The sequence below is a fragment of the Carassius auratus genome, unplaced genomic scaffold, assembly GCF_003368295.1.
Source record: "Carassius auratus strain Wakin unplaced genomic scaffold, ASM336829v1 scaf_tig00214653, whole genome shotgun sequence".
Classification (NCBI taxonomy): Eukaryota; Metazoa; Chordata; class Actinopteri; order Cypriniformes; family Cyprinidae; genus Carassius; species Carassius auratus.
The window spans coordinates 47,853-68,783 of NW_020527751.1; the positions used below are offsets into that span (position 1 = coordinate 47,853).

At 37.0% G+C, this 20,931-nt stretch overlaps 3 protein-coding genes and 1 long non-coding RNA gene across 5 annotated transcripts; 2 read left to right on the forward strand and 2 right to left on the reverse strand.

Moving 5' to 3' along the window:
* Positions 1-1,398: 1,398 nt before the first annotated feature.
* On the reverse strand, positions 1,399-2,604 carry LOC113092544 (uncharacterized). The gene is made up of 3 exons (XR_003287599.1): positions 2,523-2,604; positions 2,288-2,397; positions 1,399-1,623 (listed from the first exon to the last, which is right to left on the reverse strand). It is a non-coding gene; the product is annotated as an uncharacterized LOC113092544 (long non-coding RNA).
* A 1,636-nt stretch (positions 2,605-4,240) lies between these two features.
* LOC113092543 (beta-crystallin A3-like) lies at positions 4,241-6,889 on the reverse strand. Of its 2 annotated transcripts, none has more exons than XM_026258150.1 (6): positions 6,788-6,889; positions 6,010-6,076; positions 5,797-5,915; positions 5,559-5,700; positions 5,321-5,463; positions 4,241-4,686 (listed from the first exon to the last, which is right to left on the reverse strand). In XM_026258150.1, exons 2-6 carry the CDS (start codon positions 6,046-6,048, stop codon positions 4,539-4,541), a joined length of 591 nt encoding a protein of 196 aa, XP_026113935.1. In that variant the 5' UTR covers positions 6,049-6,076; positions 6,788-6,889; the 3' UTR covers positions 4,241-4,538. The 2 variants fall into 2 exon arrangements, with proteins under 2 accessions (XP_026113935.1, XP_026113936.1); XM_026258151.1 differs by having other exon boundaries at positions 6,797-6,876.
* Positions 6,890-8,042: 1,153 nt separating this feature from the next.
* Positions 8,043-11,195, forward strand: crybb1l3 (crystallin, beta B1, like 3). Its single transcript, XM_026258149.1, has 6 exons — positions 8,043-8,206; positions 9,272-9,345; positions 9,476-9,594; positions 10,527-10,659; positions 10,753-10,895; positions 11,004-11,195. Exons 2-6 carry the CDS (start codon positions 9,280-9,282, stop codon positions 11,167-11,169), a joined length of 627 nt encoding a protein of 208 aa, XP_026113934.1. The 5' UTR covers positions 8,043-8,206; positions 9,272-9,279; the 3' UTR covers positions 11,170-11,195.
* A 1,891-nt stretch (positions 11,196-13,086) lies between these two features.
* unc119a1 (unc-119 lipid binding chaperone a1) lies at positions 13,087-20,765 on the forward strand. The gene is made up of 5 exons (XM_026258153.1): positions 13,087-13,527; positions 18,878-18,991; positions 19,181-19,280; positions 19,702-19,874; positions 19,975-20,765. Exons 1-5 carry the CDS (start codon positions 13,413-13,415, stop codon positions 20,085-20,087), a joined length of 615 nt encoding a protein of 204 aa, XP_026113938.1. The 5' UTR covers positions 13,087-13,412; the 3' UTR covers positions 20,088-20,765.
* The last annotated feature ends 166 nt before the right edge of the window (positions 20,766-20,931 follow it).

Genomic DNA, 20,931 nt, shown 5'->3' on the forward strand with positions numbered 1-20,931 from the left:
GATATCCTTACAAGGTCAACAAATTCTGTGGTGTTTTTTTTCTGCTATCATGCAGTGAAACTAGTCCTTTGAACTAATTCTCAAGCAGCTGGCCACTATGTTCTCTCTCTCTCACACACACACACAGCTGCTTCCTACACTCGCATGCCCCAGCATGCCCCACGCCCAGCCTTAACAGCAGCTGCAGTCTCGATCAATCAGGCTCCTCCCATGCAGTGATTGCTAATTGATGCACTAATCCAGTCGTTAAGTACTGTGCCAAAGAGCTCGGGAGTGTGTCCAAAGTAAACACCTGTCGTCACTCATCAATGTGTTTTGCTTCTACAAAACGAATCGAAAGGGGACGGCGGAGTTCAACTCTTACCGTGCATGAGAACCAACACGAGGAGGAGGCCGAGATATGATTGCCATGATCAGTGTGATATGACAACACAATGCATTTCATAAAAACAGCATGAGTGACAGTCACTGAATACGAAACTTTCAGGCTAGAAAACAATAGTGCATAGAAGAGACTGAGAAAAATGTTTTGGATAAAACCAGATTCATTCACCTGGACAGTGTACAGACCCTCAAGGCAAAGAATATTTCATATATTAGCATATATAGATATGATGCTAGGTCTAACACAATGTCAAAAATGTGACAATCCCAGTTTGAGGTAAAGGATCTATTAGCAACGGGGGTCTGTTGAAGATGCATGGATATGGGTAAGGGTCTAAATAACAAGTCCTCGTTTTGGTTATCCCATCACACTAAATGGCTGTAGCCCCTAATGCCCTTTTTCATTCAGTGGAAAAGCAAACTCTAATATTATATGAAATTACTTCTGCAATTCTCAGTGTAATCTAACCTACTTTATTCTAATGATTGTCATCTTGACAGAGGTCTCTGCAGACTCTTCAGGTTGAGTCGCCCCTGAGTTGAAAGCTGCCAAATGTGACCCGCTACTACCACCAAGTGAAACAAAACAGTACAACACCCTGACTAGGCAAAAAGAGCTCAAACACATGAAAGAAATTGATGTTCTCAGATATTTTTACTTTCTTCATATGATTTTTCATTTTCAAATACATAAGATATTTGAATTGGTCACGTGCTTTAAAACAAATATCCAATGGTGGATGCAATGTGATTATAAAAAAATATGTAAAACATTTATGCATGTTCATATCAATAGCACTGTCATAAAGATATAGTGCAGGGATAGAAATATTCATGAAATGTAACAAGGAGATAAAGATCTATATAGATTGATATATATGAAAGAAAGGATTAAAGAAAGTTACGAAACATTAAATACACGTATATCAAAGAAATTAAATATGAGAAATAAAACGATAGATAGTTAGATAGATGTTCTACAAACTTGTGTCTGTTGACCAATCTCAGCTGTGATAACACTTATAAAGATGAGACAATAAAGAAAATGTAGGGGGGAAAGGAATAATAAAACTTGTGACAATAGCAGACAAAAAAAAAAAATGATGCCCAACTAACCTGGATGCAGGCAATGGCAAGTGACACTCGCCCCTTCCAGTCAGTTTGCTAACTCACGGGTAAAGAGCACATTACACAGTTTGCTGTAGCAGTAGGCTCTGAACGCGTGCCAGGATGATTGACCTGTGACCACATGTGTTGAGGAGGTTGAAATCCACAGACCACAGCCAATGCAGCAGGGTAGACAATTGCTCTGTTAGTTCAGTTAATTTAAATAAGTGAGAACACTGCAATCCGAACCTTGGTGTGCACCAAAGAAGCAGCAGACCAAAACCCAATTAACAGGCGAGTCTCAGTATACTTCCAAAAGCACTCTGGTGCAGTTCAACTAAAATATGAATGCATGCAACGTATGGACCAAGTCATCTAAACAAGCCAAAAACAGAACATGATGTCACAAGAAAACAGGACAGAATCCTCAAGCGAATCTGGTTCTTCTCATGATAGGAGCCATGTTTCCCATTACAGTTGGATGCTTTGGAACCATCATCTCCTTGCAGCAATGGTGGAAATAGACACATACAACAAGAGCATTTGACCCATCATGCAGCAGTTTTAGATGTTGGGTAAGATTGTAAAATACAGTACATGTCATAAAAGCTGCCCAATCATGTGTTCACAGTATTATGCCATTTGTTTTGTATCTTTAGGTTCAGTTAAAGATGACAGTGTGAATGCTAAGCAAACCAGCACTACATGTAGAATTTAATTTTTAGATCCAGTTCAAAAGAACTAAACTACAAATGTAAACTTCCTGAAAAAAATAACGAAACTCTTCTCAATTTACCTGCATTGTTAATGAACAAGTTGAGTCTTGAAATCAAACCAGCAATGAGAAACTTTTAAACTCTTCTGTAGGCTACCTCTCAATCTCTGCTCCTCACGGACACCATAAGCCTGACAAAACACTCACAGTTAGTCATTTCTAAATGTGTTCACCACCAATCATATTTTGAGTAAAATTATTACCCAAAAAATAATTTCCCATATAATTTTATAAAAAGAAAAGCCTTCCAACTTACCATCTCGGTCCCATGAAGATAAAATGACAGAACTACAGCTCTGTATAGTAAATGCTGTTCTCCCTGAAAACAGGTGATGGAGATTTACTGCTAATCACAGAACCAGCTAAACTGACTAAATGTGCATGACTATTGCAATCAATCACATTCGATTAATCGTGCAGCCCTACAGGCAGTGATGCAGCTCTCCACAGTGCAGGTGTAGAATGTTCTAAGGATGTTGGGGCTCATGACAAGCTTCCTCAGCAGTCTCAGGAAGAAGAGGTGTTGATGTGCCTTCTTCAGCACTGCATCAGTGTGTGTGTAGACCATGTGAGATCCTCTTTGGTGTGGACTCAGAGGAACTTAAAACTGTTTACCCACTCCACAGGTGTCTTGTCGATAAGTGTTCTCTGCTCTGTTTCCTAAAATCCACAATCCTGTAAACAGCACAAACAGCATTCCTACATAGGTGTTCTTATTTTCCAGGAGGGAGAGAGAAGTGTTTAGTGTGAAAGCAATAGCATCGTCTGTAGAACGGTTGCTATGATATGCAAATTGTAGCGGATCCAGTGAGGCAGGCAGCACAGAGCAGATTTAGTGTCTCAAAACACTTGCTGAATATGGGTGTCAGAGCAACGGGCCAGTCATTTAAACATTATTTAATTTTTTATTTTTTATTTTTTTTGTATAGGAACAATAGTGGAGTTTTTTTGAAGCACGAGGGAACCACAGACAGAGAGACCATGCCAGGTCAGATGCACTGGGAAAAGAACTGTGCTGTTATGGATCTTTCACTGCATCTTCAGAGATGCGCAGTTCAAGCCATGGGCAAGGCCATGGCCACAGTGGTCATTCAAGAGAGAACAATGGCTTAACTTGGCAAATCTCTCTGACAGAGAAAATGAAGACATTCTGTCACAGTATGACAATCAGCAAGCTATGTATGCAGCAAGCATACCGACCCGCACTGACAATAGCACAGACATTATACGTTGCAATTTTTTCAAGTTTAGGAAAGCACATGTTTTGCTCCGCTTCTTTCTCCAGCCTGTTACATTGTTAGTTTGCTAAATAGAAGCGACAGCTTCCTGAGCTTTAACTTCTGACAAACGCCGGATGGCGCTGTTCCTCTACGTCAGGCGTGAATCTCAAGAAGAAATGTCGCATTTCTCGAAGATAGCAGCCAAGATAGCAGCCAAGACCTATATATATATATATATATATATATATATATATATATATATATATATATATATATATATATATATATATATATATATATGTATATATTGGTATATGACAATTAATTATTATGTCTTGACAAACAAAATGTAAAACTGGTTCTGATTGTGATGATTAAATTGATTAAAGTAAAAATCATTTGAATCCAACTTTAATTCACAAATTTCTCAAAGTGAATTGTCAAAATGTATAATATTTGGTACATTGTTTTTGCATGTCACCATGACCTGTGACAGGCACGGAAAATCAACACTGCTCCCAAAAATAGGTGAAAATAATAACTCCTTGATAAATTAACTTTTATTTATTTTCATCCTCTTTTGTCCCTATCCTAATTTGTCTCAGAACTCAAAGATCCTTGGTCATTAAGTCTTTTTAACAATAGTTTTAGGATATTTTGGTGGTAATGATGTTCCAATTTTGTGACATTAGAATTTGGGCCTTTTAACAAAGCTTACTCTATACATGCATCAAACAAACACAATAAGTAGTTTCCATAAGTGTTCCTTTATTGATCTCTTTTGCACAGACTGCATCATGACAGCAATGAGGAGCAAAGCTTAAGTCGCACAACTGTGCCGCTCACAGTCTGCTTGAGTTCTTCCTCTCACTCTTCTTTCAAATCGATGGCACGCAGAAAGAAGAAAATGCTGTTAACATCTACCAAATGCACCAGACGTTCAGCCTGTGCCGGGCTTGCTGGTATCGAAATGAAGGGGTGGAGGTGAGGAAGAGGTGGAGGAGGAAGAGTAGGAGGTGGGGGAGGGAAGAAGGGAGCTGGGCGAGCTGCCATCACTGCTGAACCCGGCGGAGGGACTGCACCTGGAAGGTCTGAGCGTGGGAGCCCCACTCCCTGTAGTGTTTGTACTTGCCACCATGGTGGTCACACTCCATGATGTACTGGTAACCACGGTAACCGGGGTACTGGTAACAAACCCAGCTACATGAAGTGAGAAAAAACATGACAAATGCAAACTGAGACCCGAGTATTCCAAGCATCTCAAATATTACAACACCTGAATCTAATGGTGTATTGCAGGGGTGTCCCTAAAATGAAAAAAATGAATAAAAAAAATATTTAGGATATATTAGTAATCTAATAGATTGCATTAGTAACTATTAATGTCATCATGTAATTTGTAATCAGTCCAGACTATAATTTGTAAGTAATCTTCCCAGCACAAGTATGAATATTGGTAAAGTTAATCTTAATATGGTCATGTAAGCTAAAGCTTCAGTTGTGTTGTTTTACTGCCATTGACAAATCCTCTCCTATGGCCTCATGGGATAGCAATGTGTCCATCAAAGGTGCACTTCAGAATCTCTTGGGAAACAGTAGGTCATCCAGGTACTTTTCACCTACTATTTTCTGAATACTGTATAATCAGACATCCTTTTTTTTTTTTTTTTGGTGCATATTATAGAGTAGAGAAGTATTAGATTTTTTAGTGCAATACTTGTAATGGTTTGTTTGTGTTTAATTAGGGTCGTAGCTTAACTCTGCAGGACAGTGGCCATCCAGGAACAGGATTGGACAAGCCTGGTGTAGAGAGAGAGACAAGTATGGTACTCACGCCCCACTTTGCACCTGCATTGATCCGATCTCGTTGGAGGGCCAGCCCATGGACTGGAGAGAGGGGTAGTCATCGGTTATCTCCCACTGGTGTCCAATAAAGTTCTCCTGCTCAAAGACGGTTATCTTTGACTCCTTGTGGTTCTGCACAGATCATAACAACGGGAGAGTTTATATTTTATTTGGAGTGACTGCTAAACTGTTTCACCACTGATCAGTTGACATGGTTTCAGACTCACAGCAGAGCAGATTGGCCGGAAGGACGTTAGCCTCTCAATGTGGTAGGCATTGCTGCCACTCCAAGACTCCCAGCGAGGGTAGTCACCTTTTTCCAAGACGAACTGCTGCCCACAGAAACTGGAGTGTTCATAGCCCACCCAGCTGTTTAAATATAGACACATGCACACAGACAATTGGCATAATACAACAACAACATGGGTTCTTTTAAATGTGTGTGTCTGTGAGTGTATGACTTACGCGCCACACTCCACCTTCAGAGAGCGGATATTGTCCATGCCACATTCCATGATGTTCTGACAGGCTGAGGTGAACTCCATGCGCTTGCCTTGGAAGTTCTCTTGGTCATAGACAGTGAGCTATACACATATTCATAGACATAACAAAGATGGGATTCAAAGCATTCTATAGCATCATGCATCATGATTTCATAGCCATCAATTGTTTACTTGCCTTCCATGGCCCAAGTGGCATAGGGTTAGTCAGAGCCATCCTTGAAGTTATCTCAATGCTGATAGACCTGAAGAACAGAGATATGCAAAAAAATAAAAAAAAAAAAAATGTGTGGGTTCTATATCATATGTGACATCTGTACAAATAGCCTGGGGATAATGAACAAGAAAGTTATGGCAGCCAAATGCCTTTGTTGCTCCAACAAGTTAGACCTAACAAAATAAATCACACGCTGATTTAGATGATATATTCCAAACATAACAGAATAAAACCACAGTTTACTGAAATAGAAAAGACAGGTTTATGGCCAAAACATGAGGCCTTAAAAAAAGTATACACAAACTTACAAACTGCATAAATTATATCAGATTTAGCCAAAAGCATTATAAAAAAAAAAAAAAAAGAAATTGTCAAAGCATAGAATGCTTAATCTTTTTTTATTTTAAATACATTCTAATATTTTCTGAAATGCCAATAAGTCATTTTATTTTTTCTGAAATGCCAATAATAATCATTTTAATGTAATTTAATAATTTAATTGATTTATTTTAATTCTAATTTAATATTTTGTTTTACATAAAATTTTCTGAAATGCCAATATGTCAAAAACATATCCAAAAAATGTGTCCATACATGTTTTGTGAAAACCGCCCACATATATGCTTGCTATGTTTGAGATTTTAATTGTGTATACAGGATAGTGCAACCCTCGTTTGAGTTTGCAAATTATGCTAAAAGATGACCACATTGGCTGAAAGGACAACCATGAAGGGCTTACCTGACCTACCCAACAAATAGCTGCAAGCGCTCAGGAGTTCCACACAACGGTCTCCAGACCACCAACTAAGGGCTCTATTTATATGTAGCATGACAGAAAGGGAAGATTGGCCACAGGGCAAGCAGGAGTCAGCACTTTGCCCCATGCCTCATTGTTTTTGACTGAGCCTTTGGCTTTACCCAGCTCACAATGCCATCTGCCGTAGCCAGGGAGACATCGTGCCTACTGGCATCTGCTACAGGAGAGGATGCCAGCCACAATGATTCCATGCATGTTTTTACATATGACCGGAGCATACAGCACAACACACATGCTTGGATAAATACAAGCAAGCTGTTTCGACTTAAGATTGTTCTACCAAAGACAACAGAAACAGTGACTTCCAGGTTTTCGAAAATAGTTGGTAAAAGCATCACAACCACCAGTAAAGCTTAAAGATAGACAAAGAATGGTGGTTTTTAAGTGTTATCTGTCATTAAAAGTCCATTTTTATCCTGCATTGAGACTCGTCTACCCTCTTCTCACCACAGTTACAGGCACAGAGTGATTCAGAGACCCACTTCCACCTGCCTTTACATACTCGCACACATATGCATACATACACAATAGGCCCTTACAAGCACATCCATTCAACATCCATGTCCTGCCCACCTCTTTGACTTTATGCAAAGCAGGCTGCATGGATGGGGCCCAGTGTCGCACTAGGAAGTGCATGACTAAGTAAAATGAAGAGTGTGAATGATGGCATTCAAGTAAATAAGAAGATTAATCATTTCAGTGTCAATGTGGTTCTTCAATGAGACAAACGTTTTTATTGTCAAATGCTTTTGACTGTCTGAGTGATTACATGCATCACTATTTATAATTGTTTAATATTTAATAGTCTGGCATATGTTGTGCATCTGTTTTTTACTCCTAACTTAATCGCCAAATCATTGACATATTAAAATTTAACTAACCACCAAATAAAACTGCTGAAATGTCGCACAACCACAACAAGTCCTCTTTATCTCAGTGGAGAGGTCTGTGGCCAGTCTACTGAGGTCAGCACATTGCTTGCTATACTGTAGAGAGTGAATGAGTGCATGTTTGAGAGAGAGAGTTGAAGAGATAGGGGTTGTGGAGAGCCACACTTTCTGCTGATGGAGGTAGACATCAGACATCCAGCCGCGGCCTGAAACAAAGCAATGAGCAGAGTCAGCAGGGTCACAGAGATGAGCCTGCACTACAAACCCCTCCAAACACCCATCACTTTTAGCCAATAGCCTGGTCTCATTCTGCTCTAGACGTACTGCTGGCATATATGTATATAAAACCCTTTCGAAGCCTGGATCCCTTTTACATTCGGGCCTTGGCATCCTTTCCTCTGCCAGCACTCCTATTGCATTCCATTGCTCTGTGCCTGACTGCAAAATTTTGGTGAGATTTGATTGGGGAGGTGGACATTTGAGAATGGCCACACTTTAAATAAGCTTGCTGTGATTGGAGAATGTATAGCGATATATGTTTTTGACTGATTTGAGTACAAAGATTACTAGGTATTGGGATAACTTCTGAAGGAACATGTTACACTGAGGACAGCAGTAATAGCTGCTTTGCCAACAGGAATAAAGAATATAAAAAAATATTTTTAAATAGAAAATTGTAATAACATTTTTAAAAAAAGTTTTTTTTCAAATTCAGTAATCTATTAAATAAGCTTGTTGTGAATGTATAGAAATAGATTTTTTTTATTGATTTGACTGATTTGAGGACAAGGATAAAATATTAGAATAAATTCTAATAAATAATATTGTAGACTACTGCAATGACAATTTTGCTATCAGGAATAAATTATAACTGAAAATATATAAAAATCGAAAACTCTTTTTTTACTGTAATAACATTTCACAGTATTACAGTTTTTATTTTATTTCTTTAAATCTAATTTAATAAGAAACCAATTTTTGTTATTTCAGAGTGGCTGTCCTTTAAATAAGCTTGTTTGGGGAACATACTGTAAAGATATAGATATAGATTTAGATGTTTTTGCCTGATTTGAGTAAAGATTATTTAGATATTAAAATAATATCTGAGGGACCATGTGACACTGCAGTTTGAGGTAATGGCTGTAGTAATTTGGAGTAATGCCATCAAAATAATACATTAATATATATGTATATATATATATATATATATATATATATATATATATATATATATATATATTAAAAACTATAAGATAGTAAACAGTTATTTTAAATTATAATAATATTTCACAGTATAGTTTTTACCCTTTAAATAAACTTCTTGTGATTTCACTGATTTGAGTAAGAAAGATTCAAACTTATTGCTTTATATAAAAGACCATTTTAAAAAAATTACATAACTGATTTCCCAACACTGATGATGATTGTCTATATAGTGTGTGATTACAACAAATTATTAATCTTGAATCAATCTTTTATTTAAGCTTAACTTCAATAACTCTTCTGTTATTAACAGCTTCAGCCATGTCACACACTGCTGTACAAGGAAGTATGGGTAGTCGCTATGCCACAGGAAAGAGCTCCCACAGAGTAAGTCCAATCTGCCCTATAACATGTTCTTACTAGATTCTCACTTTTTCATCTAATATTGCCATTACATGTGTGATGTCAAAGATGCACTTGCTGAATTATTTCACTTAACTGTGTGTTCTCTAAACAGATATATCTGTTTGAGTATGAGAATTTCCAAGGGCGCATGATGGAGCTGAGTGGAGAGTGTCGTAACATCTGTGACAAGGGTTTCAATCGTGTGGGCTCCATCAGAGTGGAGTGTGGGCCGTAAGTACCCATGTAACAATTCATATGCATGATATTAATAATGATAATCATAAGATGAAAGAAAAATAGAAATATATGGGGGTGGTGATGATGATGGTGATTATTATTATTACTATTATTATTATTATTATTACACACACAAATTATGTACACTGCATTCAGATGTTTTGGAAACATTCATTTCAAGAGATTTGTTAAAACTGATCAAAAGTGACCGTAAAGTTTTCTGTAAAGTTGCTTTGCAATGATTGTATCGTAAAAAGCACTATACAAATAAACTTGAAGTGAATTGAATTGAATATTACAGTTTCCATAAAAATATTAAGCAGACGAACTGCTTTCAACACTAATTATAAGAAGAAATCTTTCTTAAAAACGAATCAGCTTATTAGAATGATTTCTGAAGGATCACGTGACACTAAAGACTGCTGAAATAGATACGTTATTTTAAATTACTTAATTGGTTTAAATACTGCACATTTAAATAACTTAAAAAATAATGCCAAATTAAATTATTAAAAATTTGTTTACATTTTACAATTTTTAATCCTGGTAATACTAATGGCTATTCATCTTTCATTTATTAATCTGAATTAGAATACTATTTCATACTATTACAGTTGTATTATTTATTTATTTATTTATTTGTTGGTTAATTTATTTTCTTTCTTTTAAATAAATAAGCTGCACTAAGCATAATAGAAAAACATTTTAAAAAATCATAACAAACCCAAAATGTTTCATGGTAATGTTATAAAGGAGAATTCATTTTTATTTGTTAACTCCACATCTAATCAATCACACAAAACCACTGTTAACTAGCACTGTTTATCATAAAATCTATTTCATAAAAACAAAATTTTCTCCATAGTGTAAATGCATGAGATCTAAACAGAGTATTTACAGTACATGTGCCCTTTACTATCTTTCAGATGGGTAGGTTTTGAACAACAGGATATGACCGGTGAGATGTTCATGCTTGAGAGGGGCGAATACCCACGCTGGGACACTTGGTCCAACAGCTACCGTTGTGATCGTCTCATGTCTGTCCGGCCCGTTAGAATGGTGGGTGACCGTTACATCACTCCATTTCCCACTTCATCCCCAACCAATCAACACAGGAACACAGTAACACACTAATGGCCTTTTTACATGCAGGACCCACAGGACCATAGGATCTGCCTGTATGAATGCATGAACTTTGATGGTCGTAAGATGGAGGTTTCTGATGAGGACATCCCAAGTTTGTGGTGCTACGGCTTCCAGGACAGAGTCGCCAGCATTCAAGTAAATGGTGGAACGTAAGTGATTTAGCATCTCTTATATATTACAAAAAGATGATTACCTACAGTAGCTATTTGATGTCATCTTATCAATTAAAATATGCTATGACCTATGACCTACTTTAGGTGGGTTGGATATCAGTATCCAGGCTACCGTGGATATCAGTACCTGTTTGAATTTGGATCCTACAAACACTGGAATGAATGGGGCGCACATCACCCCCAGATCCAGTCTGTGCGAAGAGTAAGGGACATGCACACGCATCCCAGAGGCTGCTTCGAGATGGCATAAGGAACGACAAACAGCATGGACAGGTGGACACAGTAAAACCTGAAGCTAATCAGAATCAATTTCTAATTAAGCTGCTAAACCCTGCAGGGAATAGTCTTTGAACCAGAAATAGGTGTAATTCAGCACTTCAGCATACTCAACCTTCTCCTGCATCATCACAGCACATCTTCTAGAATCTAGAAGCTCCACCAGTATCGTGACCATCAGGGTTCTCAACATGGCAGGCTGGATGGGAAGAGGAGAACTGCTTTTTTTCTTGTTGTTCCCAGTACAGATTTCAGTCATCCTTTATTTATGAAATAGAGGAGATCCTGCAACACTTTATCTTTCTCAGGGATGCTGGCATCTAAAAACACATTTACTTGAAAATAAATAAACAAAAATAAACTATGTTAAAGGTGTCATACAGTATGATGCAATTTCAAGTTTTCCTTTCTCTTAGAAACATTACAAGCTCTTGGTGCATAGAAGATCTGTAAAGTTGCGAAGACTAAAGTCTCTAATCCAAAGAGATATTCTTTATCAAAGTTGAGTCAACCACGCCCTCCTAAAACGGCTTGATCTAACACGCCCCACATGTGTTGTGGGAAGATTTGCAAAACGCTGCCCAAATGTTCAAGCAAAGAAAGAAGGTGTAACTTTTATTATTACTGTTGCCATATCCTGGAGAAGCTGTGTTTTTCATTGTAATAGCGAAACTACTTTGTTAACTTTCCGTCACACGCTTGAGGCATTCAGCCAATCACAACACACTGGATAGCTGGCCAATCAGAGCACACCTCGCTTTTCAGACCAATTTGCTATGTAAAAAACGACATGTTTCAGAAAGGTGGGTCATTGAGAAGAAAAAAAGAATGTACAGTATGTGGAAAATAATGTGTTTTTTTAACCTTAGACCGCATAAACACTATAACATTACACCAAATACACAAAATAATGCTATTTTTAGCAACATCATATAACCTCTTTAAAGCACAATTATTGTACAGTGTCCTTAATTCATTTTTCTGCTCTCATACTAACAGTGTTTAGACTTGAGAACGCATTAGATGAATACATTATTTATATCATTCATCATGCATAATAAATGAGGTAACAAGAAAAATGTAAACAACTGATACACACTAGTTTGTAGTGGATGGTTGATATGTGAAAAAAAATCCTTTATGGAAAATTAACTATGGTTTTATTATAGTAAAACTGTAATAGTAACCATGGTTTTTTTGTTGTATTGATTACGATTTGTATAACCAGTTTTACTACAAATACCATGGTTAAACTATAGTTCACGATCTTGCCTGCCTATCCATTCCTGATTGTTAATAATAAACAAACATGGCTTGCCGTACTTAATGGAAGCTCGAACCTGAGGCTCAGCTTCATTTAGTGTTGCAAAACCATGGTTAATTTGTGGTTACCATGGTTTAACTATAGGGCCATGTTGGGGAGGAGCTTGCATGGCCCCAGGGCGTCAATTCTTCCGGCATCCCTCCACCTCCCCATCTCCTCCTCTATTTTTGTTTTTCAGGTAGTACCGCAGTGGGGGTTGAACTTGAGCTGAAGCCTCAGGTTCGAGCCTCCATTAAAGACAGCAAGCCAAGTTTGTTTACCATTAACCATCAAAAGTGGACTGTGTGGGCACACAAACTCATGAATAGTAGTAAAACCAAAATTCATTTTCATAAGGGTTAATAGATAGATAGATAGATAGATAGATAGATAGATAGATAGATAGATAGATAGATAGATAGATAGATAGATAGATAGATAGATAGATAGATAGATAGATAGATAGATAGATAGATAGATAATTTCTGTGTGTGTGTGTTTGATATTTAAAAAAGAAACAGCAAACACTAGGCTACTTTATAACAGAAGTGACTTTCGAACCGTCTACCCACTTCCTTCCGCTAGTTAATTATACTGTTCATCTCTCTCGGGTTTTGCTCGCTTACATGAAGTGGTTGCTTTAATACCTTCAGCAGCAGACAGACAGGCAGATTACAGAGCGAGAGCCACTCGCCCTATAGGAAAGAAGGAGTAAAATATCTCAATATATTTCGAAGACTAACTGGCTGGGGGAGGTGAATGCGCTATTCTTGTATCCGTAAAAGCCTGCGTTAAATAACGACAACGAATAACACAGCAGAGGTGAAGCAAGCAAACAAACAAACGGCCCTTGCCAGAGAGGTTTGCTGCGAAGACTGCAAGTCGTGCACGAACAGCAGCATCGTATCGCAGAGATGAAAGTCAAGCAAGGCTGCGACGCGGGTGTCCCGTGTACGACTGAAGAGGTTTTGTTAAAAAGCACAGAAATAACGCCGGAGGATGTACTCGGGCTGCAAAAGATCACAGACAGTAAGTTCAGTAACATCAGTATCACTCTCTAACAGGAAGCTTCCGCTCACAAGCTGCTCTGCTAACTTACTGCACATTTACCAGTGCTAAATTTCAGGTTTCGCTCCTGCATGTTTAGTCTCGCGGTTTGTGTTTTATTCAGAATCGCGCTGTGACATTCTAAGTACGGAACGTCATTTAAAACGGGAAGTCTTCATTCAGAATGTGACTTCGATGTAACGATTTCATTTAGCGTCTGCGTCTTTGTATGGTCTTCATTTTGGCCGAGCCAACCCAGTGATATGGTTTATTCGGCTCTTCCTTGGCAAATAAACAACACTGTGGACGAAATGACATTTCCATGTAACCTACTGACTGAGAGTGACTGATGAATGGGCTAAGAATTCAGAAATATATCCATTATGTATGGTCGAAGCGACGGATCACCGTGGTAAAATACTCGGAGAGTGATTCCTTCATCATGACTGTTCATCAGCGTTGCGAATGAATGACTCTTTTGAGCCGGTTCTTTTTAGTGAATCAAAACACGTAATCACTGTGTATTAATCTGACGTAGGCTAGTTAATGAATGGCTGTTCATATGAAAACATCTAGTCAAAGATATCACTTTGAGTTGTAATCAGTGGCATTTCATAAAATAGTCTGAAAGAAAAAAGAAAGAAAGAAAAAAGGTATGAAATATAGGCTAGTTATTTTTTGTTTTAATCAACAACACATATGGCAAAATTTAAAGGACCTCTAAAAAGTCTGTAAAAAAAAAAAGTAATTAAATACAAAAGTTACATAGTCCTATCCGTTAACTGAGATAGCCTAACTGTTTTTCATGTGTGATTGTTTTGCAAAAATCAAATTTTCCAGAATCTAAATATAGCCTATCTTATATGATTAGGGGATCATGTGCATCCATTATTTATTTTTAATGAAGGTTTTTATGTCCATGTGAGATTACAGAGTTATTACTCTTGCTGAAGCTCATACTGTCTGGGAAGGTTTCCTCAAAACAGGCTTCAGTATTTACTTGAATTGCTGTTTAAGTACTGTAAGTACTGTAGTAAACACTTAAACATGTGGTAGGGTTATTACAGTTAACTCAAATTCCATTACAGTATTACTTGAAATAAAATCTATAAAAGCTAAAAATATCCAATAAAAACTTTATTTCAGCTAGTTAATCTGATCCTGATTTGATGGTGATTCATAATGCAGAGTGTTAGAATTTGATCTGACAAATTATATTCTGATTTACTCATTCAGGGACTGCTTCTTCTTCACTAGTTAGCTTACCGTTAAATTACAATTAAAAAGGACCTTGTTGGTCCTGTATATTATAATTTTTGAATGTATCACTTCACCATGAACTCAGATGCTAAGCTTTAGTATGGCTGGTTGACTCATTTTTGCTTTGAGCTGTTCTCTGGCTGTTCTTGCTCATTGCTCCAACATGCAAGCAACTCTATCTGGCACTTAAACAAAGATAACTGAGTGAAGACCAGATATGTTAAATGTAAATGCTCAGTTTCTACAGATTTCAGATCATTAACAGTTTTTACAACACTGGCACTGTCCCAACTTAAGACATTTGCATTACTGTTACCCTTATCTCATGACTTCTCACAGCCCATAAAGAATATTTCACGTGGAAATAATAGCTACTCTGTCTCATCTTTGTCATCACTTGTTGTCAGTCATTAGCTCTGAAATGTGAAGGGTTTGTGGTTGACAAAATAAACAGTGTATTCTTATCCTGAGCTTTGAAACATCTATTTGAATAAATATATGCACAAATGCGTGGAAGAGGAGTGCTGAGAAATCACTCTCTTTTATAAAAAAAAAAAAAAAAAAAAACAATGTCTGGCTAATCACTTGGCTTAGCGCTTTAAAAATAAAAGCTGCTCTTGATTAAGGATACAGGCTTCTGTTCTTAGGAAAGTGGAGATTTCAACTCATGTTACTGTTATAAACAAGAATGCAGAGTATATTTAAGTGATAAAATTGTATATATGTTGCGATTTCATTAGGGAAATGGGTTGACATTTTAGCAAATGGCTACATCCTTCTAACTTTGGTTTAATTGCTCCGATTGGCACTTTTCTTAGAGTGTTTGGAAACCTAATAAAGGATGAATTATATGGTGTTTAGATACGCACATTATGCCTCATAAATCTAAATGAACCTGTGTGGTCTTGTAAATGAACGCTTGATCGAACATAATCTGTGTTTGTTATATGCAGCCGTTCCTTTTGTTTACCCAAAAATAACAGGTGGTAGTTATCCTGGATTGGATTCAGAAGATATGTTGCTAGGTGACAGCATTAGAAGCAGTGAAGCGAGGCTCCTTGGTGGCTTGGAAAGAAAGATACACTGACACTTGACTGCCACATTGCTCTGAATATTTCTATCTTGATAATGATTTGCACACATTTGACGCTTTGTCACAGAATCTAACAATCACACAGATACAGCTTTATATAAATTAATTGACTTGGCTATGTTAGGTTACAGAAGCAAATAAATCTTTAAGGAACGAGCAGAAATAACTAAAGTAACAATAGCACATTTTCACTTTTTTATAGTTCACAAATAAAGCAGATGCTTTATAAACAAACCAGGAGCTTTGCCCACTTGATGTGAGGTTTTTCAGGCAAATGTCCTGATATTGGACCACTGGGCTTTAAAATCAAAACAATTTACACTAATAATGAGGCCTCCATCATGAAAACTAAGTTATGAAAACTAGATATTTATTCTAAAAATGTATCAGCCAAACATATTTATGATTGACTACACTTATAATCATGCATTCACCATAAAAATATTATATATTATTTTGTTGTTATATTAATATTTTACCTTATCAATATTAAAAAATAATTGACTACACTTATGACGCCTGCAGCATGAAAATGTTGTTATAGAACTATATAACTAGATAACAGTATTTTTTTGTTTATTTGTTTGTTTTATCAGCTAATTTAATGTTAAAAATACTGTGTTGTGTCCAGATTATCTTTTTGATTTTAAAGCATACAACTCACTAAATAAAGTTTAAATTATAGAGATTTACACTTAAAAGTATGCACTCTTATTTATGTTGACATGAACTGTGATCATCTGTAGTAACTCTTTACTTCTTCACTGACTATTTGTATTTTTGCACTCACACACAGCAGTGTTAGCACATGTACAGTAGATTGGTCCCAACGTGTGCCAATTCATGAGGTGAAGTAAACATAGCAAAACATTTCCCTGAACCATTTATTGAGAGCTATAAAATTGTTGATATAACAAGCAAGTTTTGTGGTATAAGCAAGTGCAGTAAAAAAACGGAGAAATATGCAAAGTATCTGTTTCTTGTCTATTCAAGTTTCAGTGATCCGCTCTGAATCGGCTCTTGTGCGAATGTGTCAATCTCATCGGGACATATTTGAAAACGACTAATTCCGTAGGACATTTTTTATATATATTTTTTTTTATATATTACTTTTTTTTAATGAATAATCGATGCTTGATTGCTTAACACTAACATTCTATCTGCATAATTATTTTCATGTTTGTATGAAATGGTTATTTCATTGATAAACCACAACAGCCAGTTTAAAAACAGCCTGAACAGATGTAAGTATTTTGCCTTCCCTTTCTCAGCTTGGCAGACTTCTGAAACAGACAAGCTATAAATATCTCAAGTGATTGGCTAAATCCAGTGTTGCCCATCTGTTAACTAACAGGAAGCTTGGGTAAAGGATAGGTGGGACGTCTGCACTGTCCCACGGGAAGGAAGTGATATACTCAGCCTGTAGTGGGGAGCTCATTTCAGTGTCATCCTAGCAGAGATGGACCTCTCAAAAGTTATCCCCTTAGCATCTCCCAATCTGTGCCATGTGATGGTGAACAATGTAAGCTTCTTAAGTATAATCCATCCTAGGGAGAAGAGGGCTGACACAGCTGCTCCTCGCACCTCATGTGCCTCCTCTGGGAGTCTGGCATGAGGAAAGAGGGACACATGATAAGACTGGACTGACCCTAGTCATTAACTGCAGGCCACAAATAAATCACCACATATAGTATTTGGACAGTTAAGTTGCACTGTCATTGCATTAGATTTTTAAACTGGGGTCCAGGGAGGAATGCTATGCTCATGGGTTGCCATAAAATTTTAATCTAAAGACTCAAAATCAGTTGACATTTATACTATAGACAGGTGTGCTCAGCCCTCCAGTACTAATTCCAAAACATCACTTTAGAACTAGTAACAAACGAACATTGAGTTGCTTCATTGAAAGCTGTTTTAAAAGCTCACTATGTATGAGTATGATGAGAGATGGACTAAGCAAGTGTGCATCTGATACATCATTCATTCTTCAGCTCAATCTCATATTCACAATAAAACATTAGTTTGAACGTCCACTGAGGAAAGCGCTATCTTTGTTGTACTATCCTTTCATCTTTTAATGATTTCCGATGACAGCATTGCTCAGTGCATTTGTTGGCCGCATCTTAAAATGTGTTGTCGAAAGCAAAAATATTATCTTGTTTCCACCCCTGTTTCAGTTTCTTTAAATATAAATGTCTTTACTGCTGACTCACTCATAAAACAGTCACTTGTCTCCATCTAATGGCAGAATAATGTAACTAAAATCACTGTCACAAACACATACACACTGTTTCCCAATACAAAATAATATCATTAAATAATTACTACTGTTACATAAAATATTACTTAGTATATAATAATAATTAATAAACATGAACAGCCATTATAAAAGTCAAAAGTACAAAGGCAGCCCTCTGATATACATATAAATGAATACACACTACTATATTATTGTCATTATAATACAGCACATTATTACTAAAGCAAACCACAAACCATCTGCCATTTTTTACATAAAACAGCACAATCATACTGTTAAAGACAGCTTCAATTTTGAATCAATAGGCATATGTTTATTAATGTTTGTCTGTCAGTATATCTCTTTTCCTGTTGTTCTGACAGTATTTCCAAACAGTATCAGTCCCTGCAGGCAGGTAATGAATCGAGAAGGTGTATGGTCGTCATCAATGTCATTTCCACACAACATCAGAGAGAACAGAAATAGCTCTTTTTGTCCCTGCAGTGTGTCACTCAAGGGTACGGCTCTCAGCCCTGAGGCATGTCTTTGATGCATGTGACCTATGTCACACACACATAACCAGTGTTAAAAGTGATTGGCTTTATATTTTGAAATGTTACGACAAGTCTGGAGAGACTCACATTGTGTTAATGATCCCTTCCTATTTCATTATCTTACAAATGATGACCTAATGAGAGTCAGAACTAACGGCACATCCTGGTTTGTTTTTGTTCCCACAGATTACCTCTGTGGTCCAGAGCAGAACATACACAAGATCGACTTCACCAGGTTCAAAATCCGAGACATGGAGACAGGCACGGTTCTTTTTGAGATCACCAAACCCCCTACAACAGGTAGGCAAGGAGCCAGCAGACCTCTCAAATTCACTTCCTCACTCCACCTACACAGACTGCACATTTAAATCCTAGGCTCTTTTAGATTTTTTTTTCCTATAAAGCCCTGATTTCCATTTAGATGCAATACGCTGCACAAGAGCCCTTCAAAGGCTTGTTCGGTAATGCCAACCCCTTTCTGATTCACAGAGAGTGGGGAGGGCAGGACGGACTTTGACCAGAATGCCGGGCGCTTTGTGCGTTACCAGTTCACCCCCGCTTTTCTCCGACTACGCCAGGTTGGCGCCACGTAAGTGTAATCAGTGTCAGGATTACACTTGATCTTAATTGCAACCTAAAATTAGCCTGAAATCACAGTTAAATCTGTTTGACTTGACCTTTAAAGGGGTCATATTATGATGTATCAACTATTTCTTGATATGAGATAAATGGGTTATACTTTAAAAAACATACAGGTTACTGTACTGTAACATGTGAACCATTTTCAAAGGCAGTAATGAGAAGAAAATATGATACCATTAGTCCTACACACAAGAATAATCAAAGATAACTAATGATAAGAGAAAAATGTATTAAAAAATTGATTGGTTTAGTAAAGCAATTGTGAGATAAAGATATTAAAATATTAAGCAGCACAACTGTTTTCACCATTGATAATAATAAGAAAAATCTTCATGTCCCCTTAAATGTGTCCTTTCCCACCTCCACAGGGTGGAGTTCACTGTAGGCGATGTTCCCATCAACAACTTCCGAATGATCGAGAGGCACTATTTCCGTGGGCAGCTGCTGAAAAGCTTTGACTTTGAGTTTGGTTTCTGCATCCCGAGCAGTAAGAACACCTGTGAACACATCTATGAGTTCCCACCACTGTCTGAAGATATAAGTAAGCTCTAAATGTTTTTATCAACTGTTTGCTGTTAATCAGTTTGTGATCTTTTGGGTGGACCTAATCTGTGGCACTGTGTTTTTGTATCCCTCCATAGTGCGTGAAATGATCCTTCACCCTTATGAGACGCAATCTGACAGCTTTTACTTTGTGGACAACAAGCTTGTGATGCACAGTAAGGCAGATTATTCGTACAACGGCGGACCGTAGGAAGTCATTCTCACCTTTTGCACTGATTTGCAGTGGACCGGCAGAGGAACATCTACTGAAAGTGTCATCTAATCTTATATGTGATGATGCATTCGGTTAAAACAAACAAAAAAACACCCCAATCTCAGGATATGTATGTATGTGTGTGTGTGAGAAAGAAAGAATGTTGCTCAAAATGGGCCAGTACTACTTTGTACTACCAATTTCCTTAGGATCGTGTAAATGTGAAAACTGTCTCTTCGAGGATATGAGTGTGCCTGTGCACATGTGCATTCGTTGCAAGCTCTGTTTTTTATGTTTTTCAAAGCCCAAAGCCAAATAATTTTAAACAACTGTTTATACAGTGATTTCGCTCAAGGCTTCTAAAGCATAAAAAGAGCATCACGTTGATTTGGTTAAAGATACAGTGGCCAATGCAGTGTATAAAGTAAGGGATTCCTTTTGGTATCTACAAATAGGCCTGGTTTTGCTTTATTTTTCTCACTTTAATTTTTGAATCTTCATAATTTGGGCGATGATGTAAGTCTATGTTATTTATATTAATATGCTCTTATTTATATTGATATATATGTTGTCACACATATTTTAATAGCAAATTTTGTCAAATGATAGTGATAGATATCTGTTTCATGTGATTTAACAAAAAAAAGAGAGAAATAAAAATAGTTCTTTAAATTATGATAAGTTTGATTTAATTCATTTTTTTTTTACACATAAAACTCCTCCATAGTGGTTTCGTTCATATAAAACAATATTTAACTACAATTTCATCCGAAGGTTTGAGACTGGTAAGAATATTTAATAATAAATCCCTTATGCTGTCCAAGGCTGCATTTCTTTTCAC